Here is a 27,585-nt window from a genome sequence, read left to right on the forward strand (position 1 = left end):
CTTCACCCTAAGAAAGTATACCAAACTGGGGCACCTGGCTGGTTCCATCAGTAGAAAATGCAACTCTTGATCTCAGGGTCATAGGTTCAAGCCCCACACTGGGTGTGGAGCCTACATAAAATTAAAAAAAAAAAAATTTTTAATAAAAAAATGAAAGAAAGTATGCCAACTCCAAGAAAATAGAGGGGAATCAAACTTCAAGTTTACATAACAGACATACTCAAAAGAAGTACCTGCTTTGTTACAAAAATGGACAAAACTTTCTAAAAATAAATGGAATCAAAAGAAATTAAAACTGGGATATTGATTCCTGTAATAACATTAATTAGTGTTTGTCTATGACATAAGACAGACAAAACATCAAAATTCAAGACTAAAGTCAGTATTTTTTCAGCTTTTTTGATGTATAATTGACAAATTAGAGTTAGTATTTTAAAAAAAGAAAAAAAGTACTAGTAGTTATCAGGTGCCAATTTTTTTAAACTTACCCATACAAGTTTTACCAATCCCTTTCAAACCAAAAAATACAACAAAAGTTTAAAAGTAGGGGCACCTGGCTGGCTCAGTCGGTAGAGCTTGCAACTCTTGAACTTGGGATTGTGAGTTTGAGCCCCACTTAGGGCATAGAGCTTACATTAAAAAAAAAAAAAAAAAAAAGTTTAAAAGTATAGATTCTTCCAGATACTAAGCCCAGGAATTTTCCCCTCCTCAAATCCTCTAAACCCAAATTATGAGAAATCATTCACTCTGACCACTCTGACCACTGGGAACATTTCTGCACAGTGACATAATCAAAACATTTACTTCTTCCATTATTTAACTTATTCATTCCCTTCTAATAAAATTCTAGGCATGTAGGAGTAAGCAAAAGGATATAATTTTTGCTGAAGCCTTCCTTTCTTTGTGATTGAGGCAAAACTAAATTTACAACATGACAAACTTAAGCACTGAGGAAGGCCTTATTGGTAGAGGAAATGAGCCACCTTCATGGTCTCAAGAATAAGTCGCGCATCTCTAAGATAAATTTGGAGAGAGATTTATCCAAGATTCCGTTTTCTCCAAGGCTGGACAGGGAGGAAGTGTGGGAAGCACAGCTTTTCTAAGAGGATGAAAGGTGTCACTTGGAGACACTCCAGTTTCCTGAGGAAGGGAAAGAGACACTGAAACTTCTTGTTTTGTGCATTTTAGATCTTCCTTGTTTTCCACCATCAGTAACTGTTCTATCTCCTCTTTCAAAGATAAATTTGTCTGAAACTGCTGTCTGGGTATCTCTGACTCAGAGCAAATGAGTTTGTTGTTACAATCCTCACTGGTTTCTTCCTTCATGGAAGGTAGATGTTGAGGTTCTGTCGGAGTTTGTTTATTTTTAGATTCTTCTTTCAGCAAATTTACATCCTGATGAGATGTAAAACTTGGAGTTTCATCTAGCATAGAGTTTTTACAAAGTAAGGAAACCCCTACTTTCCCCACGGTCTCTGTCACTGATTTCTTTGGATGTAGCACTGTCCTTATTAGGAGGCCCCGTGCGTTCACCCTATATTCTTTTGCAGCTCTCTCTCTGCGCTGCTTCTGGAAGTCCTTGAGTTGAAGCAGTTCTTCTGGAAGCTCCATACATGTAGGCTAAGAAAAGAACAGGAAAATAAGTCTACTATAACTAAACTTCTGAATATGGTCCTTAAAATCACTTCTGCTATACTTAACAGTATTTAGCAAAGTGAGGATCAATTCAAATGTGTTCTTATGGCTCCCTCTAGCGTATTCAACTATAGTAGCATTATTTTCGATTAAGTTAAATATTTTGAATCCACAGTTTATGTGTGTGTGTGTTGTGCATTGCGTGTTAAAACATGTGTGTATGCATGTGTAAAGATTAACAATGAAAAGTAAGTGTCCCTTCCAACCTGTTCCCAGTTGCCTTAGCGAGTGCATCTTCTAGAAAGCAGTTTCATACGTAGCCTCCCACAGATAGTCTATGCATCTGTAATCATGTTTGTGTATATACATCCGTTACTAAATGTTTATCTTTTCATTGCATTGCATTTTTCAATTTTAGTTTTCCCCCAACCATTTATTTTTATAACTCTTTCTAAAAATTCTTTTACACAAATGGTAACATAGTATTATATATTCTTCTGCATCTTGAATTTTTTTTTAATTTTTTAAATTTTATTTTTTTAAATTTTTTTATTATGTTAATCCCCATACATTACATCATTAGTTTTAGATGTAGTGTTCCATGATTCATTGTTTGTGCATAACACCCAGTGCTCCATGTAGAACGTGCCCTCTTTAATACCCATCACCAGGCTAACCCATCCTCCCACCCCCCTCCCCTCTAGAACCCTCAGTTTGTTTTTCAGAGTCCATCGTCTCTCATGGTTCGTCTACCCCTCCGATTTCCCCCCTTCATTCTTCCCCTCCCGCTATCTTCTTCTTTTTTTTCTTAACATATATTGCATTATGCATCTTGAATTTTTAAACTAAAAAATGTGTCTTGGATTTTTCCCTGTTAGCATTCTTATAGGCTGTATGGATATGCAATAATTTATTTAACTAAATCCATATGGATGGATAGTTAGTTGTTTCCAGTATTCTGTCATTACATAAATGCTATAGTAAAGAATATATTAAGAAAATATCCTCTTGGGGCGCCTGGGTGGCTCAGTTGGTTAAGCGACTGCCTTCGGCTCAGGTCATGATCCTGGAGTCCCTGGATCGAGTCCCGCATCGGGCTCCCTGCTCGGCAGGGAGTCTGCTTCTCCCTCTGACCCTCTCATGCTCTATCTCATTCTCTGTCTCAAATAAATAAATAAAATCTTAAAAAAAAAAAATATCCTCTTTGTTACATGAGGCAAATAATTTTTCCCAGGTTGCTTGCCTTTTGACTTTCATCATAGTACTTTCACCACAGAAACATGTTAAGTCAAGTTTATTAATCCTTTATGAGTTCAGAGTATCTCTGAATTGCATAGAAAGGCATTCCCTCATACAACTCCATAGCAAAAACACAAATGGTCATCCAGTTTAAAAATGAGCAAAGGACCTGAATAGACATATTTCCAAAGAAGACATTAAAATGGCCAATAGGTATATGAAAAGGTGTTTGGGATCACTAATCATCAGGTAAATGCAAACCCCAAACACAATAAGTTATCACTTCACACATGTTTGGATGGCTATTGTCAAAATAATGGCAAGAATGTGGAGAAAAGGGAACCCTTATTCATGGTTGGCGGGAACAGAAATTGGTACAGCTACTATGGAAAACAGTATGGAAGTTCCTCAAAAAATTAAAAATAGAACTACCATGCAGTCCAGCAATTCCACATCTGGGTATATATACAAAGGAAATGAAATCACTATCTTTAAGAGATAGCTGCACTCCCTTTACACTGTAGCATTACTCACAATAGCCAACATATGGAAACAACCTGTTTACATCAACGGATGAATGGATAAAAAAGATGTGAGATAGATAGATAGATAGATAGATAGATAGACAGACAGATCTCACACACACACACATATACACATATACCCACAATGGAATATTTAGCCATAAAAAAGAAAATCCTGCCAGAAAATCCTGCCATTTGTGACATGTATGCACTTAAAGGGCATTATGCTAAGTGAAATAAACCAGACAGAGAAAGACAAATACTGTATGGTATCACTTATATGTGGAATCTTTAAAAAAAAAAAAAAAAGCTGATTTCATACGAACAGTATAGAATGGAGGTTGCCAGCGGCTAGGGGGAGGCGAAAAGGGGGAGATAGAGGTCAAAGGGTACAAACTTTCAATTACAAGAAAAATAAACTGTAAAAAAATAAATAAATAAATTCTGAGGATTGAATATATTGCATGTTTACTATAATAATTTGGTATTGTATACTTGAAAGTTGCTAAGAGCAGATCTTCAGCATTTTCACCACACACACAGAGTTAATTATGTGAGATGATGGATATGTTAATTACCTTAGTCTTGATAATCATTTCACAATGTATATGTATATCAAATCATCACAAGGTACACCCTATACACAATTAATTTTGTCAATTATTCTTCAATGAATGTGGGGGGGTGGGAAGAAAAGCATTCCTTACTGTGAAATAATTTTCTTTTAATTGTTTTTTCTAATAATTTTATAATCCCATTATTTACATAAATACTTGATCCGAGGAATTTATTTTGGTAATCCAACTCTGACTCTTCTCCCGTACAATGGTTAGTCAATTACCTATAGCCATTTTTTGATTATCTTTTTCTCATTAATTGGAAATTCTACCTTTATCCCAACGATATTGGCAGATATTTTCTTTTAAAGATTTTATTCATTTATTTGACAGAGAGATAGCAGGGGAAATCACAAGCAGGGGGAGCGGCAGGCAAAGGGAGAGGGAGAAGCAGACTCCCTGCTGAGTAGGAAGCCCAATGCTTGATAACCAGGACCCTGGGATCATGACCTGAGCCGAAGGCAGATGCTGAACTGACTGAGCCACCCAGGAGCCCCCATACTGGCAAATGTATATTGGATCTTTTTTTTAAGATTTTATTTATTGGGGCGCCTGGGTGGCTCAGTCGTTAAGCGTCTGCCTTCGGCTCAGGTCATGATCCCGGGGTCCTGGGATCGAGCCCCGCATCAGGCTCCCTGCTCTGCAGGAAACCTGCTTCTCCCTCTTCTACTCCCCCTGCTTGTGTTCCCTCTCTCGCTGTGTCTCTCTCTGTCAAATAAATAAATAAAATCTTTAAAAAAAAAAAAAAGATTTTATTTATTTATTTGACAGAGAAAGACACAGAGAAAGAGAGGGAACACAGCAGGGGGAGCAGGAGAGGGAGAAGCAGGCCTCCCGTGGAGCAGGGACCAATGAAGGGCTCGATCCCGGGACCTTGGGATCATGCCCTGAGCCAAAGGCAGACGTTCAACGACTGAGCCACCCAGGCGCCCCTATATATTGGATCTTCTGCTGGGTTCTCTACTATGTTCCACTGATCTGCCTACAGATGTACCAGTCACAAACTGTTGTTTTTTGTTTTTTTTTTAACTAATCTCTGCACCCAGCATGGGCCTCAAACTTACAACCCCGAGATCAAGAGATTCATGATCTACCAACTGAGCCATCCAGGTGCCCCACAAATGATTTTTATTTAATGTACCACTTATATGACTTAATATCTGACAGGACTATTCTTATTTATATATATTTATCTTTATAAACACTATAATCACAGTTTGCCAAAATAATGCTGGTGTTAGTATTTTTCTTGGAATAGAGTTAAATTCAAAAGTAAATTTAGGAGTAATGTATAGCTAAAAATGCTTAGTGTCCCCATTCATTTAAGTCTGCTTTTATACCATTCAGTAATATTTTAATGTTTTCTTTGTATCTCACATTTCTTGTAAGATTTATTTCTAGGTAATTTATCTTTTTGTTACAATTATAAACAGATGTTTTCTCCCATTATATTTTCTTGCTGTGTATATGGATGCAAGAAAACTATCAATTTTCATGTTATATTTGTACCCATTTTATTAAATTGTTCTTTTGTTTGTAGTAATCTTTTCCCATTGATTTTCTACAGTTTTCAGTTGTATCATAGGCAAGTCATAATTTTGATTCCTCCTATTCATTTTTTATAGTTTGCCTTTTTTTTTTTCCTTCAAATTTCATTGGCAGGATGCCTGGGTGGCTTAGTCGGTTAAGCATCTGCCTTCGGCTCAGGTCATGATCCCAGGGTTCTGGGATCAAGCCTCACATAGGGATCCCTGTTCAGGGGGGAGCCTACTTCTCCCTCTGCCTGCCACTCGCCCTGCTTGTGCTATCTCTCTCTGACAAATAAATAAATAAAATCTTAAAAAAAAATTTAATTGGCTAATAGCTTCAAAAAATGTTAAAGTGGTAGTGGTAATCACAATTTTTGTATTTTCTTGATACTAATGGGAATGCTTTTAGTGCTTCCAATCAAACTTTATGTAGACTTTTTTTTTTTTAAAGATTTTTTTTATTATTTATTTATTTGAGAGAGAGCACATGAGAGGGGTTAGGGTCAGAGGGAGAAGCAGACTCCCTGCCGAGCAGGGAGCCCGATGCGGGACTCGATCCAGGGACTCCAGGATCATGACCTGAGCCGAAGGCAGTCGCTTAACGAACTGAGCCACCCAGGCGCCCAAACTTTATGTAGACTTCTTGCTTGCGATATGTTTTATCATGTATTCCAACTTTAATCAGTAATGTATATAGGATATTATCACATTTTTTTCAGCATTAAACAGTGAGAGCAAAATATAAAAAGTTATAAAACTCCTTGGTTTTACAATGATAAATAAAAGACATTTAAATTCTCCAATTGAACAAGGTATGCAAGGATTTTTATGTTGCTCTTTTTTTGCTAAACAGTGAGAGCAACATACAGAAAGGTTATATTTTTTTCAGCATATATGAGATAATAAGACTTTCTTTGTTCTAGGAAAATGGAGAGTTTCCTAACACTGTACCATGCTTGCAAGTAGAAATCAGCAACACATTAAAAGAAAAGTATAATACATCTAAGTAGGGATCGTATCAAAAATGCTATTATTTTATTTAGGATTTTGCTTCAGTATTCCTAAGTAAGAAGGGCTAATAGCAGCAATAGCAGCAGACTGCAACCTTTTTTTTTTTTTTTTGAACGATTTTACCTTTAAGCAATCTCTACACCCATCACGGGGCTCAAACTCATGACCCTAAGACCAAGAGTCACATGCTCCACTGACTGAGCCTGCCAGGTGTCCCCAGATGGCAACCTTTTATATAAGGGGCCAAACAGTAACTATTTTAGCTACAAATGATCTCTGTTGCATACTTTTTGTTAAAAAAAAAAAAATCCTTTAAAACCATAAAAAGCATTCTTCCCTTGTGAGCTGTACAAAAGCAGGCTGCGGGCCAGATGTGGCCTTAAGGCAATAGTTTGCCAACTCCAGGTCTATAGTTCTGTTACGTTGTGCTGGCTTCTTATAAATTAGTAATGAAATCTTAAATTTATCCATTCTTTGACAAAATACAACTTAATATTGTGAAAAAGTACTCAAGGAGATGAATGAAGCCCAAGCTATAGCCGCTTCAAAGATTTATTGCCAAGTCAGCCTCGTGATTTGCTGTAGCTGTGAAGAGGGGGTATCACTGTGCCCTCCACGAGCAATGGGGCAGGAATGGAAGTCCTAAAAACACAGCCACAGAGAGCCACACCTACCTCTGTGCCTCCCAGGCGATCTGCAGACCCTTCCCGGTAGGTGTTTAGGTACCCGTCCACAAGTGTGGTTAGGTCAGACATCATCTCATCCAGGAGTACCAAACGAAGGGGTAGTAGGTAGGTAGATTCCAGGGCCAAAATTTTCAGTAGGGAAGGTGAAAGAGGTCGTGTGAACCACACTTCTGGATTTTCCTAGAGATACCAAAACAATTTTCTCTGAATAATAAGCAAAACTTTAAAGATAACTGTTTATCTAAGAGTTGCTTAACTTAAAACACTATTACCATCATTTTCTTCAATGACAGTATATTCTGAAAACACACACACACACACCCCTTATGTATGTATACATTTAGTGTGCTTACGTGAGAGGGAAAAGACAAGGTGACAGGGAGGGAGGGAGGGAGGGAGAGAGAGAGAGAGAGAGAGAGAAAGCTCAATCCATCGATCAATCGATCAGGGCTTCTCATTCAAAACTGAAGAGAGTAGACTTGATTATAGGACCAAAACTGTAGCCAATATTGTCATGACCTAAGTGTGCAGGTGAGGCTATTAGGAGCTAAGGAAAATTTATCTTACTTTGAGAGAAATAATTGGGATGGTTTTTGTTCCATCACCTTAAACAACGATCCCAACAAAAACCTCCCCTGGAGAATTGTAAATTTACTCCAGAGTACTTTCTGATAACCACTAAATCTGTATCCTGGCTTTTATCCACTTGAAATCACAAACAAACTTACCATTTGAACCAGCTAAAATTTTGGCAATGCTCATATGCTTACATACTAGCATATGTCTATATAATATGCTGATGATCCTGCTCACAAAACCCTTGGAAAAATTAATGGGACATCTTCAGTACTCACCTGAATCAATTTTTGTCTTTCTTCCAGAAAGGAGAGATACTTAGGGGCTACCTTAAGGTGTCTGATTAAACTCTCCTGTAAAGAACTGATGCAGTTTGGAAGAAAGCCACCTGTTTCCATGGAAAATTGAAGGACATCTGCTACCTGTGGCATAAAAAACAAAACAAAACAAAATAAAAACCTGTCTGTAGAATACATAGCTATCTCATGGCAGAAATAGCAGAAATATATTTAGAAAAATGTCTTTAAATACCATTCTCCCCAAGGACCCACATGATAGAAAATGCCATCAGAAAAATCGTTCAGTCAACTAATTCCGAAAAATTAGGAAAGAAAAAAAAAAGGATCATCCAACTTTAATGTATCTTTGTCTATTTTCTCTTCCACTCCTTTTGTTTGCCTGCCTTATGGTTATCTATTACTCTTTGGTGCCTTTAGGCAATGGGAAAAAGGAAGATAAATTTCAAGAATTATTTGTATTACTTATCAGCAACTCTGGCAAAGTTTTGGTAAGGAAAGCTAATACAATTAAGAATTGGAGGGGCACCAGGCTGGCTTAGTTGGTAGAGCATGCAACTCTTGATCTCAGTGTTGTGAGTTTGAGCTCCATGTTGGGTGAAGAAATGACTTAAAAATAATAAAATCTTGGGATGCCTGGGTGGCTCAGTCAGTTAAGCATCTGCCTGTTCGGTTCAGGTTATGATCTCAGGGTCCTGGGATGGCGCGTCACATCGGGCTCCCTGCTCAGAAGTGAGTCTGCTTCTTCCTTTCCCTCTGCCCCTCCCCCATGCTTGCGTGTATGCTCTCTCTCTCTCTCAAATAAATAAATAAAATCTTTAAAAAAATTAAGAATTGGACTAATTATTTATCTGTGTATGGTAGGCTAAATAATGCCCCCAGAGACACCCACATCCTAACCTCTCGAACACGTCAACATTGTTTTATAAGGCAAAACGGACTTTGCAGGAGTGATTAAGTTAAGGCTCTTGAGATAGGAAGATTATCTTGAATTATCTGGGTGGGTCCTAAATGTAATAACAGGGAGGTTCAGGGAGATTTGGCTACAGTCACTGGAGGTGATGGGGTGATGGAAGCAGAGACTGCAGTGGTGCATTTTTTTTTTTTAACAAACGAACAAACTCTTTATTTGAAAACAAACAATTCAGAATCAACTGACCACCTTTTCTAAAACTTAGAGGTTTTTTAAGGGGATTCTTTCCCAGAAAAAAAGAAAATTATGTCATTCCCCAAATACAAATACAATTTTTATCTTACTTTCTTTCTTGCATACACATTCACACTTCTTTATGCCAATATCATAGTACTATTAAAAGACAAATGTGGGGGCGCCTGGGTGGCTCAGTCGTTAAGCATCTACCTTTGGCTCAGGTCATGGTCCCAGGGTCCTGGGATCGAGCCCCACATCAGGCTCTCTGCTCCTCGGGAAGCCTGCTTCTCCCTCTCCCACTCCCCCTGCTTGCGTTCCCTCTCTTTCTGTGTCTCTCTCTGTCAAATAAATAAAATCTTTAATAAATAAATAAAAGACAAATGTGCTGTCACAACACTTCAACTTCAGGGCAATCAGTGGGCAGTCCTCTCTTACTGGGACCAATAAAAAGGTTTCAATAAAAAAAGTCAGTACTCTAGGGGTGCCTGGGTGGTTCAAATGGTTAAGCATCTGCCTTCAGCTCAGGTCATGATCCTGGGGTCCTGGGATCGAGCCCCACATCGGGCTCCTGGCTCAGCAGGGAGCCTGCTTCTCCTTCTCCCTTTCCCCCTCTCCCCAGTTCATGCTCCTCTCTCTCTATATATCTCTGTCAAATGAATAAATTTTAAAAAAATCTTAAAACAAAAAAGTCGATACTCTAGAAAACATTCATGCCAACTCTCCTCATTTCCATGCAAAACTCAAAGTTCTCCAGACTTCTTGATTCCTTTAGCCCTCAATACCGCTCCTTCTTAACCTTCTACCCCCACGCCACTGCCACTGAGCAAACACCAACAGGGTCCTAAGCACTTCAGGAAAAATTAGTTTTGCCAAAACTAAACTAAAAAAGAATTCTATATACTAATATAACTATCTATCTCCCTCTAGTTGCTGGCCAGGGCCAAATGTCACTGGGTTTATGTGTGTTTTCTTGGTCCAGCCCACCAACTGACTACCAATTTGTGATTGCAAGCAGTGGTACATTTTCAAGTTGGCAGGAGCCACAAGCCAAAGAACATAGGTAACAGCTGAAAAGGCAGAGAAACAGACTTCCCTCAAAGTCTCCAAAAGAAACCAGCCCTGCTGACACCTTGATGTTAGCTCAGTGAAAATGATTTTAGAGCTCTGACCTCCAGAACTGTAAGAGAGTAAATTTATGTTGTTTTAACCTACTAAATTTGTGATTTGTTACAATAGCAATAAGAAACGAATACACTATGTTAAAGGAAAAAAATTGGAAAAATTCTGAATTCTTGCTTCTTGTAATATGGAAATCTGAAAAGTGAATATGGAAAGATGTGCCAACGTGTTCATATGGGGTCTAATCAAGAAACCTAACGGTCTCAGGGAAACAATGAACAATTCTCTTACATTTTGGAGTAAGCTAGAAATAATATCTATATAGTGAAAAATCCTGAAAGAAGGCCCAAGAAACATGTCAACAAGAGAAGTGGCATAAAGTTCATTATGGAAAGATACATAAAGAGCAAACTTGAACTATATTTAATGACATAAAGTTGAACTTTTAGGAATTTCTGCTCAAAAATATTGGCGAGGGGTATAGAGATCACTTAAAATAATAATAATAATAAAAAATAACTGGCTAACTCATTATTTTAACCCCTCTCCAAAGGCTCTAGACTTGTGTATTCAACATGTCCCCTTTGACTGGCATAAACCTAGAAGACTAGAAGAACATAAAGAAGACATAATGAAAGCTAGTGGTTTTACTATTCTCACAGCCAAACCAGAAACCCACATCAGCTCTAAGAGCTAGTTAGTATAGACTAAGGACTTCTCATTTCTCTAGGATTCTCTAGGGCAGAGAAGAATCATAGATAATCAGACTATTTTGGCCCAGAATAGGCTTTGGGGCGTATCTAAGACAACCTGCATCTCTGAGCTAGATGCTAACTAGCTATTAGTCTTAACTGATAAATATGAGCTAAAGGCACAGATTGTGACTGTTCACTTCACACTAACACTAAACACACAGATTGTGACTGTTCACCTCACACTACCTCATGTCAGACTTCTGAATGACCCAAGTTGTTCAAGTTTCTGAATGCTATAGAGTATGGATCTTGCTGCTTCTTTTTTTTTTTAATTTTGAGATTTTTTTTTTTTTTTTTTTTTTTTAAGTAATCTCTACACCCAGTGTGGGGCTTGAACTCACAACCCTAAGATCAAGAGTTGCATGCTCTACTTACTAAGCCAGCCAGGTGCCCCAGAGCTTTCTTCTTATTTGACAAATTCCGGAGCAAAATGAGGGGAAAAATCCCTAATACTTTCTTTTTTTTTAAAGATTTATTTATTTATTTATTTGAGAGAGAAAGAGCATGCAAGCAGGGGGAGCAGCAGAGGGAGAGAGATAGGCAGACTCTTCGCTAACACAGGGCTCCATCCCAGGACCCCGAGATCATGACCAGAGCCTAAATCAAGAGTCAGACGCTCAACCGACTGAGCCACCGAGGCACCCCTAAATACTTGTAAGTAACTTTTCTGTAGTGCTTTTATAGTTCATCAAATGTTCTCACCTATTGTATAGACAATTTACATGAAGAAGAAGGCAGGAATGAGGCACACACACACACAAAGACTCAATCACTCACCAAATGAGGCCTATTTTCTATAAGAGCCACATATGCTGGACTGAATCCCTGCTTGTACCTGTGTGTCAAAGACATTATTCAGCAAAATTCCATACTGATGAGAGAGGCAATCAGAAAGCCAACGACAATCATGGATAACCTAAGGAATCAGAAGACAGAGTAATTAGATCCTGATTGCTAATCTTACTAGTGGGGGAATCAGCCTACCCACTCACCTTCAAAATTCTCTTGTCTTCTAATATCATCTGAAGTCCATTGTTGAAAGCACGACTTCCCAGAAGGAAAATGTCAAATAAGTAAACTCGGCTATTTGTGGCCACCTACAATAGACCATTTAGACACATATATTATAGGATATAAAAGAACTAAGGAAGGGGATCTGAGGATCAAGAAAGATATGTGATAAAATATTTCACACCCTCACTTTTAAAGAAAACGATAGGCGGGCGCCTGGGTGGCTCAGTCGTTAAGCGTCTGCCTTCGGCTCAGGTCATGATCCCAGGGTCCTGGGATCGAGTCCCACATCAGGCTCCCTGCTCAGCGGGAAGCCTGCTTCTCCCTCTCCCACTCCCCCTGCTTGTGTTCCTGCTCTCGCTGTCTCTCTGTCAAATAAATAAATAAAATCTTTAAAAAAAAAAAATTAAAGAAAACAATAGGCATTCAGTGATTCGTAGGGAAAACAAGTTTAAATTGATCTTAAGAAAAGAAATTATCGGGCACCTGGGTGGCTCAGTTGGTTAAGCGACTGCCTTCGGCTCAGGTCATGATCCTGGAGTCCCTGGATCGAGTCCCGCATCCAGCTCCCTGCTCGGCAGGGAGCCTGCTTCTCCCTCTGACCCTCCCCCCTCTCATGTTCTCTGTCTCTCATTCTCTCTCTCAAATAAATAAATAAAATCTTAAACAAAAAAAAAAAGAAAAGAAATTATCATTTGTGATCTTTTCTTTCTTCTTTTCTCTTTCTTTCTTTCTTTCTCTCTCTCTTTCTTTCTTTCTTTCTTATGAGAGAGCATGAGCAGGGGGAGTGGGAGAGGGAGAGAGAGAATCTCAAGCAGACGCCATGCCAAGTGCAGAGCCTGACACGGGGCTCAATCCCACGACCCTAAGATCATGACCTGAGCTGAAATTAAGAGTCAAACGCTTAATCAGCTGAGCCACCCAGGTGCCCCTCATTGTGATTTTTCAATCACAGAAAGAGACAAGCTGGTGGATATAGCCTTTTGCTTTTTACAGTCCTAAATTTAATGTTTTACATCTCACCCATGACATTTTAATACTCAAAGGATTATAGGTTTAAGAGGAATGAACAGCATTTCATTGTTGATAACACAACATGCTATTTCTCTGAGTCTCGTAATATGCAGGGTTGTGTTGGGTGTTACATAAAATTACTCATAAGAGAAGATCCCTGGGCGCCTGGGTGCTCAGTTGGTTAAGCGACTGCCTTCGGCTCAGGTCATGATCCTGGAGTCCCGGGATCGAGTCCCGCGTCGGGCTCCCTGCTCGGCAGGGAGTCTGCTTCTCCCTCTGACCCTCCCCCCTCTCATGTGCTCTCTCTCAAATAAATAAACAAAATCTTTAAAAAAAAAAAAAAAAAAGAGAAGATCCCTGCTCTCTAGCAGTTTTTTTTTTTTTTTTAGAAGATTTTATTAATTTATTTGAAAGAGAGAGAGCATGAGCAGGGGGAGAGGAAGAAACAGACTCCCCTGCTGAGCAGGGAGCCCAACTCAGGGCTCCATCCCAGGACCCTGGGATCATGACCTGAGCCAAAGGCAGATGCTTAACCGACTGAACCACCCAGGTGCCCCTCTCTAGCAGTTTTCAGTAGGCAACAAATAAACTGACACAAATGGTAGGATGTGAGACACTGTTTTTTTAGATCAATTTTATATAATCATGAGAATTTTCGATTGTTTCTGATCATAAAATTCACAAAGGCAGTACTATAGCTGGATCATCTACTGAGTCAGGGAATGAAGGCAAAGAGACCCTAATAGGTCTACAGAACCAGCGACAGGGCAGTCTGATGTCATCTTTGTCATTTTAGGAGCTAAGTGTTGATACAGCTACAATTGCCAGGTCTACCTGACACCCATTCTTGGACCTTTCGTGTTGTTTGCTAGAACAGGATACCTAAAATAGTTACTCCTTGCTCTTTTTCTCTACCTCCTTAATTATAAAAACTTAATTTTTTCAGATTTTCAAAAAGTTTGAAAAGTAATTCTCTGCTAGATTGCAAACTCTGTGAGAGGAGAGATTATGCGGGATTCACCACTGTACATGCATCAACTAGAACAGAACCAAGCCCATGGATGGCTTAGACATTTCTTCAGTGAGCCAAGGCATGCCATACAATACTCCCTTCCATTTTTCATATGCAAACAATGTATATGGCTCTGATAATATGCATTCCAATCTATATCCTGCTTTCTTCCACTCAGAACTTTGCAAACATTTTTCTACATTGCACTCGTCATCAATTTTTGGCAGCTGCATAAGATCTATCAAATCTACAGTAATATTTCCTACTGTTAACTACTTAAGTGGTTTCTGATTTTTTGCCAGAAAATGATGCCAAGATCACTAGGTTCTCACATATTTTTTTTTGTATTTTGAATTATTTAGGGTAGATACCTCGATGTAGCCCTGAGAAGTGGGCAGACTGCCAATCATAATAAAATATAGTCTCTCAGTAGGTGGAGGTAGGTCCCAATTCAAAGAACAGAAGACATTGGTTGGGGATTCAGTCTGCTTTCTTGGCTCCCCCACCCCCCTTAAAAACTGATGCTGCTGAGTTTGATCCAAAGGTGGCTAACCTATAGCTATTTGAGGCTCACTACGAGCTTCTTTTGACACAATGGGGACCCTCACCCGACAACTCCCAGGCCCAGGAAAATGAAAATGATGTGGCAGAATCCTGCTGTGGAACGCTACCAACCAGAAAGAAAGATAAAAATTCTTCATATATAAAAAAAATCTTCATATATATTTTTTTAAGATTTTATTTTGGGGGCGTCTGGTCATTGGTAGAGTGTGCAACTCTTTTTTTTTTTTAAAGATTGTATTTATTTGACAGAGAGAGACACAGCGAGAGAGGGAACACAAGCAGGAGGAGTGGAAGAGGGAGAAGCAGGCTTCCTGCGGAGCAGGGAGCCCGATGTGGGGCTCGATTCCAGGACCCCGGGATCCCAGGACCCTGGGATCATGACCTGAGCTGAAGGCAGACGCTTAACGACTGAGCCACCCAGGTGCCCCTACAGCATGCAACTCTTTTTTTTTTTTTTTAAAGATTTATTTATTTATTTATTTGACAGAGAGAGAGACAGCTAGAGAGGGAACACAAGCGGGGGAGTGGGAGAGGGAGAAGCAGGCTTCCCGCCAAGCAGGGAGCCCGATGCGGGGCTCGATCCCAGGACCCTGGGATCATGACCTGAGCCGAAGGCAGACGCTTAACGACTGAGCCACCCAGGCGCCCCCAGCATGCAACTCTTGATCTCAGGGTTGTGAGTTCAAGCCCCACGTTGGGTGTAGAGTTTACTTAAAAAAAAAAAATTAAAGATTTTATTTTTAAGTAATCTCTATACCCAACATGGAAGTTGAACCCACAACCCCGAGATCAAGAGTAGCAAACTCCACTGACTAAGCTAGCTAGCCGCCCCTAAAATTCTTCACATATCTAAGGTGAGAGAAAAGAGCTGGGAAAGACCTCAAGCAGAGCCTGTGAGACAGCAATGATGGTTATAAAAGTGAACCTATGAAGAGACAGAAGCTCTTTCCTCTTGAAAAGAATAAACTCAGTACTAGAAGAGTGAAAGACATTCCAAACAAGTTATAGGATAGTGACACTGAGGTGACATAAAGAAGACAAAATCAATTTGTCAGTGAATCCACAATTATTTCAAAATAAAAAGTTGAAAATATCTTTTACCTGAAGCCAACATAGTTTCCCATGACGACACACATTAGCACCTTCGGCTGCCACACTCAGGACACTCTGCTTCTTGATGTGGAGCATCTGGTGAGAAAAAGGAAGGAAAGCTCCAGAGAATAAATGTTGCGATTATGACATCATGAATGGCACAAGTAAAATGGCTAGCAATTAATAAAGTGGTTAATAGGGGCACCTAAGTGGCTCAGTTGGTTAAGCATCTGCCTTCAGCTCAGGTCATGATCCCAGGGTCCTGGGATCGAGCCCCACGTCGGGTTCCCTGCTCTGCAGAGAACCTGCTTCTCCCTCTCCCTCTGCCTGCCGCTCTGCCTACTTGTGCTCTCTGTCAAATAAATAAATAAAATCTTAAAAAAAAAAAAAAAAGCCCAAAGTGGATACTATGTTTTAAACGTACAAAACTGGACTAATCCAAAACACAAGTCAGCTTCTCTTTTTCACACACACACACACACACACAGACACACACAGAGCACACTGAATATTTCTAATTTCTTTTTTGTTTTTGCAAAATTATAACACAACTGGAAAATAAATCATTCATATCCTAAATGCTAATAGAAGTTGAAAACTCAGGTACCTTGTGTTACCACTGATGCTACAGCAAAAAATTTCTATCTTTATGACCAGATTTTTATCTTTATGATCAGATTCCTCATGCAAAGAACAGTGCCCTAACACAGGGCAGTTTACTGTACCTGAAGGGAACTCATGTAGTGGCTGATTCCCACAGTTTATACTATTTAGAATGAGAGACACAAGAACTCAACAAGTCCCTTAAAGTCGTAGGTTCATTAAGTTACTCAAAACTGATATAGTGGTATTACAGGAACACATGCTGATCTTTGATTATAATCTTATCCTATTTCAAAACATTATATCATTCTAAAATCCTTAACCCATAATCTATGAAAATACCTACACGATACAAGATTCTCCCCATTTTACAGGTAGGTAAATTACTCGAGAAAGAAGGGCACGGTAACTTTCACTAGCACGATATCTTCCTTTAGTGAGCACAGAATATTTCTACATTGAGTATTTTCCATCAATGATGAAAAAGGGGGATTGAATTTCAGTTCTACCCTCAACCAACAGCAAGAAGGCTGTGGAACTGGGAACAAAAGCTGCACTTCTCTATTGACAAGAATTTCCAACTACCTCTTCAAATTTCCGGTTTCTTATCCCATTTTTCGTTGTTGTCGGGCCCTTTGAAGAATCTGTTGATATATAAAGAATTCTTACAACACAATTTAAAAATGGGCAAAAGGGGCACCTCGGTGGCTCAGCTCGTCAAGTGTTTGACTCTTGATCTCAGCTCAGGTCTTGAACTCAGGGTCATGAGTTTAAGCCTCATGTTGGGCTCCACGCTGGGTGTGGAGGCTCCTTAAAAAAAAAAAAAGGCAAAGGAGGAGCACCTGGCCAGCTCAGTTGGTAAAGCATGTGACTCTTAATCTCAGGGTTGTGAGTTTAAAGCCCACATTGGGAGTAGAGCCTACTTAAAAATGGGCAAAGGAATAGACATTTCTCCAAAGAAGATATATAAACATCCAACAAGTACATGAAAAATGCTCTACATTATTAGCCATCAGGGAAATGTAAATCAAAACCACTGAGATACCACTTCACACTACTAATGTAGCTATAATCAAAATGACAGATAACAAGTGTTAGTGAGAATGTGGAGAAGTTGGAATCCTGCTGGTGGGGATGTAAAACAGTGTAGCAGCTTTGGAAAACAATGGCCAATCCTCAAAATGTTAAACACAGAGTTATATAATGACCCAGCAATTCCACTCCTAAGTATCTATCCCAGAGAAATGAAAACTATGTGCTAACAAAAGCTTGTACATGAATGTTCATAGCAGCGTTATTCATAATAGCCAGAAAGTAGAAGAACCCAAATGGTGAAAGGATAAAATATGGTATATCCATATAAAAGAATGTTATTTGGCAACAGAAATAAGTGAAATTTACTGATACATGTTATAACTCAGATCAACCATGAAAACATGCTAAGCAAAAGAAACCAGTCACAAATGACCACATATTGTATGATCCCATTTATATGAAATGTCCTAGGGGCCCCTGGATGGCTCAGTCAGTTAAGTGTCTGACTCTTGGTTTCGGCTCAGGTCATGATCACAGGGTTGTGAGATGGAGCCCCTCCTCAGGCTTTGCACAGGGCATGGAGCCTGCTTAAGATTCTCTCTCTCCCTTGCCTTCCGCCCCTCCCCTGCTCACATGTGCATGCTCTCTAAATAAAAATAAAAATAATATGTGAAATGTCCTAAGCAGGCAAATCCATAGAGGCTAAAAATAGATTATTGGTTGCCAAGGGCTGGGGGACGGTGGGGGGAGGCATGGAGGTGATAGTTATGAAGTCTAGGGTTTCTTTTGTTGGTATCAAAAATGTTCTAGGGGGGCACCTGGCTGGCTCCGGCAGTAGAGCATGTGACTCTTTTTTTTTTTTTTTAAAGATTTTATTTATTTATTTGAGAGAGAGAATGAGAGAGAGCACATGAGAGGGGGGAGGGGCAGAGGGAGAAGCAGACTCCCTGCCGAGCAGGGAGCCCGATGTGGGACTCGATCCCGGGACTCCAGGATCATGACCTGAGCCGAAGGCAGTCGCTTAACCAACTGAGCCACCCAGGCGCCCGAGCATGTGACTCTTGATCTCAGGGTTGTGAGTTCAAGTTCCACATTGGGTGTAGAGATTACTTTAAAAACAAAACAAAAATCTTAAAAAAAAAAAAGAAAGAAAGAAAATGTTCTAAAATTCATTGTGATGGATGTACAACTCTGAATATGCTAAAATCCAGTGAACTATACATTTTAAATCGGTGAATTTAATAGTATGTGAACTGTATCTTACTTAAGTGGTTAGAGAAAAAAGAATCTGTGGAAAGCTAACTCTCCCTTAAAGAAATGCATAAGCTTGCGTCTAGAAGCTTAATGACTCCCCTGTGAACTGTATGCTGGGCTGAATACTGTCATGTCTGAAATTCATAAATGATTATAGAGAAATTGCCTGAACAGAGCATGTAGAATGGACTTTTCAAAATATAGTAAAAATATTTCAGACTCTCCTCTAAAACTGCCAATGGCTTTCCTTCTTACTCAAGTCAAACTCAAACTCCTTACCACGTCCAAAAAACCCTACCCGATCTGCCTCCTGACCACTTCCATTTCCTACCACTCTCTTCACCGTGGTCCTGCCTCCCTGCTGTTCCTCCACACAAGTTAAGTGTGCTTCAGCTCAGGGCCTTTGCACTCGCTAATCGTGCTTTTTAAAAGTTCTTTAGCTGAATATCTACATGACTAGCTCTGTTACTTCTTTCAAACGTCTGTTCCAATGTCACCTCTTCACAGAGATTTTCTCTGTCCACCCTACATAAAATAGGAACTCCTTGTTCCTCTACTCTTCAAACCACACTTTATTTTTCTTCATAACACTTATCACCAGTTGATAGACATTGTTTGTTTATTTTCTTGCAATAAAATGTAAACGCCTTGGGGTGCCTGGCTGACTCAGTCGGAAGACCATGCAACTCTTGATCTTGGGGTTGTGGGTTCATGCCCCACACTGGGTGTAGTGATTACTTAAATACATAAATAAATCTTGAAAGAAAAAAAAAACTCCTTGGTGGTTAGAACTTTGTCTTTATTATTATTTTACCCTAGACTTCAGAACAATACCTGACATTTAGCAGGCACTCAGATATTTTATTGGGAATTTATTAGGGAAAGCACTAATGATCTTATAGTAACAGAGAAATTTATGAAATATAAACATGATACCCATATGCAGACAATACTCGGAATGATCAAGGGCAATACTTACTGCAGCACCAAACTTCTGCTGGAATTGATCAATGACTGTATATGTCACCTCCTCTTCCTCTGCAGGAGAATGATGGTAATAGACACATTTGTCTTCCTTGGCAATAGAATAACCCTCCCACTCATTTTAGCCATCCTCATAAACTCCTCCTCTATTGCAGCTCAAAGGTCTAGTGTTATTTCATTATCACCTGTGTCAGCCCAACACACAATGAACACTCTAGCATCCTGTTTCTCAAATGAGAATAAATAAAAAAGCCCCACCAATGATAATCTTATGAATTAGACTATTTAATCATTTCCTGTGAAAATCCAGTAATGTTTCCTTCCTCATAGATTTATGTCTTAAATATTTCAAGACATGCACTTTTAAAAGGATGTTCATAATAAAAGCAAATGGTTTAAAATAAATCAGTCCTGGAGATGGGCCATAGTTCACACTTTTGGAATTCTCTGGGTCCTTAATTATGGTTTTAAATCATGTAATTTAAGAGATTAGAAGTATAGCATACCATATAGTTTCTCTTCATCTCCAACTTCTAAAACTTAGGAGTGGCAGAGGACACAGTCCACGTACCTCTTTTTCTCTATCCATACTCACTCTCCTAGTGATCTCATCTAGTCTCAAGACTGTAAATATCATCTATTGGCGAATTCTTACATTTGTATCTCCATCTCAGACCTTTCTCCTCCTCTCTAGGCCGACATTCAAACTTCGGTGGACCTAAACTCTTAATCATCTTCCCAAAACCTGTTCTGCCCAGAATGGTTCCCAGGTCAGTTGAATAGCACTCCATACTTCAGGCTACTCAGACCCAAACCCCCAAAGTCACTCTTGATTCTCCTCTTTCACATCCACATCTAATACACAAGTACACTGTGTTGGCTACACCTCAACATACATCCAGAAGTCCACTACTTTTTACCAACCATACTGCTACCACTACGGTCCAAGCTACCATATCAATTTGCCTTAAAATTATTTCAATAGCCTAATAGGTATTCATGCTTTTACCTTCCTCCTCTCTCAGTATCCATACAGTATCTAGAGTAACTTTGTTAAAACAGAAGTCAGATCATGTTACTCTTCTGCTCAAAACCATGCAATAGGAAGTAGAAGTATTTTTTAAAATACCATTGATAATAGTATAAAATATGAAATACTTAGGGATAAACACAGCAAAAGATGTATAAGACTTATACACCGAGAAGTACAAAACACTGTTGGGAAATTAAAGATCTCATAGAGGGATATACTGGGTTAATAGACTGGAATACTCAATATTGTTAAGATGCCAATATTCCCCAAACTGATGTATCGAGTCATTGCAATCCCAGTAAAAATTCCAGTGGATTTTTTTTTTTTGGTAGAAATTGGCAACCTGATTCTAAAATTCATAGGGAAATGAATAGGGAAAAAATACCAAATAGCCAAAACAACTCTGAAAAAGAACAAAGTTGGAGAACTAACACTACCAGATTTTAAGATCTATCATCAATCAACAGGAAACAAAAACAGTCTAAAAAAACAAAAGAAATAGTAAACAGTCTAGTATTAGACATCTACAATGACCTCCATGGTATGCCTACCCCACTTCATCTCCAACTACCTCTTCTTGCTCCAACTGCACTGATCACACTGATCTGGCTGTTCCCTCAAGATCCTGGCATGTTCCTATCTCAGGGCCTTTATATTCATTCTTCTTTCTGCCTAAAAAACATTTCCCCCAGATATCCACACAGCTCGATCCCTCATCTCCTTCGGGCTTTTGGTCAAATGTCACCATTTTTGTGAGGCCTGTCCGGAACACCCTAAAACTGTAAAACCACCCTCTTCACAGACTGCTCTTCCTTCTATTTTTTTCTCCTTAGCAGTTGGCACTAGCATATTATATATTATTCTCCTTTATCTTATTTAGTGTCTGTTTCCTGCACCAGAACTCAATGAGAGCAGAGATACCATATTTTGGTATCTCCAATGTCTGGCATATAGTGTGCTCTCAATTATTAAATAAATAAATGAATCACAATATTTTAACTTAATTCAGAGCCTAGAAGCAATGGCCTAGCTGAGTATTCCATATAGAACCTTAACCCAGAGTTATGCCAACTCTAAAGAGTTGTGAACCACAATGAAGAGAGACTAAACAATTCAGAGCCCCAGTACTCACCTGATGGGCTGTACTTGAGGTCACTCAGCGAAGAGGTGGTTAGTGCCTCAGAGGCAGGAGAAAGAGGCTCACGTATGTTCAGGTCTTCACCTTCACCCATCCTGGTTCTTTCTGTATTTAGACTACACTTACAAAAAACAACACTCAGATGAACTTGTTCTTTGTTGCTGATGCTTACACAGATTTTGCCACACATCGGTGGTAAAGAATCTGGACCTCCATTTCATAGAGGACCCACTCATCCACTGCTTTTACACTGATTTGAAGATAACATCTAAAGATGGAAGCAAATATCCATCTATTTCTTCTCATTTCTACTACCTTAGGCCATTTGAGGAATTACACAGCTAATGAATTAGAGGTAAGTCTTTCTACCCTAATGTGTACACTTGAGTAAAATCATCATTAAGGAAATTATTCCACCATACCTGACAGAAGATGCCTTTTCTCTCATCACACCTTGTTCTACTTCATCCAGTAGTTCCACTGTAAAATAACCAAATGGCTTCCAACAGTTTCCAATCTGAACCCAATTAACCACTCCCCTGTCTCCCTCTACCACAGTCTGACTAGGTACCACACACAGTAATTGGAAATGAAATGTTAGTCCATGGAGGCCTTCACTGGCCAGCAATAAAGAGCAGAAGAGCCTATCCAAAGTACTGAAGATGCCTAACATTATGTTCCTACCTAGCTTCGCTGGTCATTCAGGGGGATTAGAAAGCTCTCTACATGTTCCAAGGCACCTCGTAGTCACACAGATTGGTTCTAGAGATAGATTTTCTTTCCTATTCATTCCCACCCTGATGCATCTTCCCTCACACCATGTACTGTTTGGGGGTTTTCTCTCAGATCCTTCCCAGATCAGTCCCTTTCACTCTCACAGCCTGGTGCAGTAACAGCTCAGTGATGTGAGTTTTGCACAGTGGCAGTACCGTAGCCAATGAGGTTTATCCGAGGCGCCATGGTTGCAAATTGAAACAGTTCAGCAACATGAAAGGCAATAGAAGCTAGACTAGAAGTCACCAAAGAAATATGAAACATTCCACAGATTCTGAAAAATTTTATTTTTAACCTAACAGTGCAGGGAATGTAGGGCAATATTGCGTATCATTGATTCTAAGATGCACATTTTAAACAACTCTGAAATCAGATATGATTTACAGTAAGTGCACGACAGTTTAATTGGCAGCTACTTTTTCTTTCTTGGGATGTAAAAGGTAATAGTATAATTTATAATTAACAGCATTTTAGAGTCAATTAAGTATACTTAGGTACTACTCAGAGAAGATCCACTCAGGGGCCACTATATTTCCAAATGTCTCTTTCCCCTGCATTATTGGGGTGTTGAATCTGGGGCAGAGAAAGTGAAAGTCACTAAAAATACTGACTAGTCAATTATTATTCTTCATTTTATTTATTTAATTTATTTTTGTTTCAAGGTTTTATTTAAATTCCAGTTAATATTCTTCTTCATTTTAATAATTCTAATTCAAAGTGCTTTTCAGGGAGAGTGGAAAAAGTCTCAATCCATGGCTGATTGAACCACAGGGCAAAGAAGGAGAAGGCTGTCCTTTGAACTAAAAATTATGAACAAAGGCCAAGTTTTGAGAATCTAGAAAGAGATGAAATCCATGTATACAGTTCACAAAGCTGGCCTTCTTTGAAGTTAGGGAGATGGTAGTAGTGATTCCTTTGCTTCTCTTTACAAACCCATCCACAGCCTAGCTCTGATCCAGTGCAAAGGCTAATAGCTAAAGCACAATAAGAATTCCACTATGGGGGGGGGGGGCATGGTGCCAGGTTAGCTTAGTTGGTAGAGCATGGGACTCCTGATCTCGGGGTTGAGTTTGAACCCCATGTCAGGGGTAGAGGTTATTTAAAAATCTTAAAAAAAAAAAAAAAAAGAATCCCACTACTACCACCACCCTCAAAGCCATTATAAAAAGGTGTTAAGGGACAAAGAGTGTTTATAGTAGCATACTCTGTGAGAAGGGACCCTTGGATAGCTGTCTGGAACTGTCTGCCTTGAAATAAGTCTGGATTGGCAGTCATTAATTTGGTGAGACTTTCATCTCTCTCTCAATTCTACCTCCCTCACAAAACAAAGTAATCTTTCAAGCAGCAGTAGTCTCTGGTCTACAGGAGTCCTTTCCTTTCCTCTCTATCTGCCCCGCTGGTAAGAAATGAACAGCTCTAGAAGGTCCCAGATCTCCCGCTCTCCCCACTCCTCCACCCCACACTGATCTTTACTCCTCCTTGGAGGGCTTTCTGCTTTTGAGTTCTTCGAAGTAAGAACAGTTCTTGCTCCCCTTTTCTTTTATCCTATTTGGCTTGGCTGAAGCACGCTGACCAGAAGAGCTTCCATATCTACTCTTCTTGGCAAAGAGCTGGACCTACTCTTGTTAAATGGTTTTTGCTGGTAGAAATGAAGAAGAGAGCTGCATCTTGCAATTCCAAAATCCAAAAATCTCTGAAAACTAAAAATTGTCTGTACCTCTTTTGGCAGCAAAACTGACATACTATTTATAGTCCTATTTTATTCCATTTATAATGATTATCCACGTTTCCCTGTAGAAATGTGTTTTATTAGCATGTTTCCCAGATCTGCTTGAGACGTTATATAATATAAAGAGTATACATTGTGTTAGATTTTCCAAAAATCCAGATTTCTGAATTCTGAAACATTTGGCCCCCAGGGTTCAGATAAGGTACAGTGAATGTACTGTGACCCCATAGTGTCAAATTCAAAAGACAATTCCTTGCTGTTCAGATTCCTAACTACCCACTGGCTGAGTCTCTAGTAATGAGTACCAGCAGTTCTCACACTGTAAAACAAAGATGATTAAAATTCTCTAGGACTATTCTGCTCATAGTACCCACTGAAAAAGTAAGATAAAGGTCAATTCTCAAATACCAACTTAAAGAGTTTGTAAGTGCAATATTAAAGGCAATACAACATCTCATATTTTTGCAAATACTGGAATGAGGCAGAGCAGTGAGTTTACTATTACTGTAAATCCCAAAACCCACAGTCATGGAACATGCAGCTCTCACCGTTCAGAATCTCATGCCCAAAAAACATCTTCACTCCTGGAACACTTCGACCAGTCTCCACATTCTTCACTGTGACAGAAAACAATTCATTCAGTTAATAAAAAATAGTATTTCCCTAAAATTGTAAGAGAATAATGCCTCTCAAAAGTGCCATATCTAGGGGTGCCAGGGTGGCTCAGTTGGTTAAGTGTCCAACTCTTGGTTTCGGCTCGGGTCATGATTTTAGGGTCCTGAGATCAAGCCGTGTTGGGCTCTGCACTCAGTGCAGAGTCTGCTTGAGGATTCTCTCCCTTTCCCTCTTCCTCTGCCCCTCCCTCCACTCACTGACTCTCTCTCTCAAATAAATAAATAAATCTTTTTTTAAAAGTGCCATATCTTGAGTTTTATAAAAAATCCCCAAATTATTTTCCCCAAGAAATGAAGAGTCAATAATAAATTACAAAGCTATAGCCTTGAAACAAGTAGATAAAGAACAGAGAGAACCTCCGAATGGTCCGAGATGAACTTAAAGGGCAGGAGTATGAATTTAAACTTAACCCAAGACTATACTAAGGCCCTTGAGGCTCAGGACTACCTATTATATTTCTATTGATTTTTACTCCACCTAATTCCAGATAAAATTTTAAGGCAGCTGACTACTTCTAGAGTCCATACCCTGTTTCATGCCATGCTACATGCTCAAAAATACTGTCAAGGACAATAACCCAACTCCTGGCCCAAATATAGAGGCTCTTCTGTGAACAGGTAAGAGGTTAGGAGAAGTTTAGATGTCATATCTACAATATGGTGTCATTTCTCTAGATGTAAGTGCTCCCAGGGCTGTATATTTCCGTATCACTCAGCAATCCAAAATAATTGTTTCACCCTCACTGTTCCACTGAATATATTCTTACTGAGGTCAAAAATCACAACTGCCTAGTTTTCTTTTCTTTTCTTTTTTTTTAAGATTTTATTTATTTATATGACAGAGAGAGAGGGAGAGAGAGAGCATGAGCAGGGGGAGGGGCAGAGGGAGAAGGAGAAACAGGCTCACCGTTGAGCAGGGAGCCGGAGGTGGGGCTTGATCCCAGGACCCCAGGATCATAACCTGAGCCTACGGCAGAGGCTTAACTGACTGAGCCACCCAGGCACCCCACAACTGCCTATTTTTCAAATCCAAAAAGAAGTTTATACTCTTATCATCCTTGGCTCCCATGTATCCTTTGACAATACAGTTCTTTCCTTTCTTCTTTAGCTTATAGGACATATCTCAAGTTTAGTTCTTTTCCTACTAATTTCCTAGAGCTACCATACTGAGCACCGACTCAGAGCTAGGCACCATGCTAATTATTTGCCTACAATTAATTCTCCAGTAACATAACAAGAGAGGCATTTCATTATCTCTGTTATGTAGGAATGTGAGACTCAGAAAGGTTGAATAACCTTTCAAGGTTACACTGCTAATAAAAGACAGAGTTAGGATTCAAACCCAGGCCTCAGGTATTTTAATACGCAACTGTGAACCAATGTTACATTGTCTCCCTCGTTTGCTCCTTCCTGTCTCTTCAACTGCCTCCACCACCTCTGACATCCTGATCTCCCCATTTCTCCTTCCCTTTTCCTTTTCCTTCCTTCCTTCCTTTCATGTAAGTAATCTCTACACCCAATGTAGGGCTCAAACTCACCACCCTGAGATCAAGAGTCACATGCTCTTCGGACTGAATCAACCAGGCACCCCCACATCCACTATTTTTACAGCACAGATTATTTCTCTGAGCTCTACTCATATTTCCAGCTAATAGCAGACTTACTCTAAGATTTTCAAATTGAAATCATTATCTTCTCCCAGTAACCAACAAACTTCCTCTTCCCATTTCTATCAACTAATAACTAATATATACCTAATCTTCTGAGTCATAAATGTAGTAATCATTTTCCATTGCCATTTATTTATTTAAGAGCACATGTTGCGGGGTTGGGGAGAGGGAGAGGGAGAGAGAGAATCTTAAGCAGGCTCCACATTCAGTGTAGAACCTGACGCGGGGTTCAATCTTATGACCCTGAGATCATGACCTGAGCCAAAATTAAGAGTTGGATGCTTAACTGACTGAGCCACCCAGGCACCCTTCCATTGCTCTTTAATTATCTAATTGATTACCAGGTTACTTATCCCATCTCTTACGTATTTCTAAAATCTGCCTTCTCTTTTCCATTCCTTGCTGAGCCTTAGCTCTGACCCCCATCATGTTCCCTTTATTGGATCCCTTGATTGTCAAAATAGTTCCATCTATGCTCTTTGCCTCCAGTTTCTCCCTACTTCAGTCCTTCTTTCACATTGCTGTCATAGTGAAAATACTCCCTGCCTTGTCCAAATAGTACCTAAAATTCGTAAACAAGTGTAAAGAAATATTTTCAACTTCTTTACGAATATTTTTTAATCATGCCAAGATGAAATATCATTTTTTACCTATAAAACTAGCAAAAATTTAAGAAAGATACACATCAGCATTTTTTTTTTTTAAATCCAATGGTGGGGGCACCTGGATGGCTCAGCTGGTTAAGCGTCTGCCTTCGGCTCAGATCATGATCTCAAGGTCTTGGGATAGAGCCCCACCTCAGCTCTGCACAAGCATGGATCCTGCTTAAGATTCTTTCTCCCTCTGCCCCTCCCCCTCTGC

At 39.5% G+C, this 27,585-nt stretch overlaps 1 protein-coding gene across 3 annotated transcripts in view; it reads right to left on the reverse strand.

The window, feature by feature from the left end:
* Positions 1 to 616: 616 nt before the first annotated feature.
* Positions 617 to 27,585, reverse strand: part of EXD1 (exonuclease 3'-5' domain containing 1) — a 30,937-nt gene continuing 3,968 nt past the window's right edge. For 2 of the 3 annotated variants that reach the window (XM_034993969.1, XM_034993970.1), the window contains exons 3-12: positions 24,929 to 24,997; positions 22,300 to 22,357; positions 21,872 to 21,993; positions 19,702 to 19,760; positions 15,840 to 15,926; positions 12,130 to 12,234; positions 11,973 to 12,053; positions 8,096 to 8,239; positions 7,230 to 7,421; positions 617 to 1,620 (exon numbers count right to left, since the gene is read on the reverse strand). In XM_034993969.1, the coding sequence (XP_034849860.1) occupies positions 1,015 to 1,620; positions 7,230 to 7,421; positions 8,096 to 8,239; positions 11,973 to 12,053; positions 12,130 to 12,234; positions 15,840 to 15,926; positions 19,702 to 19,760; positions 21,872 to 21,993; positions 22,300 to 22,357; positions 24,929 to 24,997 (1,523 nt within the window). In that variant the 3' untranslated portion in view covers positions 617 to 1,014. Of the gene's footprint in view, positions 1,621 to 7,229; positions 7,422 to 8,095; positions 8,240 to 11,972; positions 12,054 to 12,129; positions 12,235 to 15,839; positions 15,927 to 19,701; positions 19,761 to 21,871; positions 21,994 to 22,299; positions 22,358 to 24,928; positions 25,127 to 27,585 lie in introns of those variants that run through there. The other variant, XM_034993971.1, reaches the window with a different exon arrangement.

The sequence above is a fragment of the Mirounga leonina genome, unplaced genomic scaffold (assembly GCF_011800145.1).
Source record: "Mirounga leonina isolate KUSES-001 unplaced genomic scaffold, KU_Mleo_1.0 Mir_91, whole genome shotgun sequence".
Lineage (NCBI taxonomy): Eukaryota > Metazoa > Chordata > Mammalia > Carnivora > Phocidae > Mirounga > Mirounga leonina.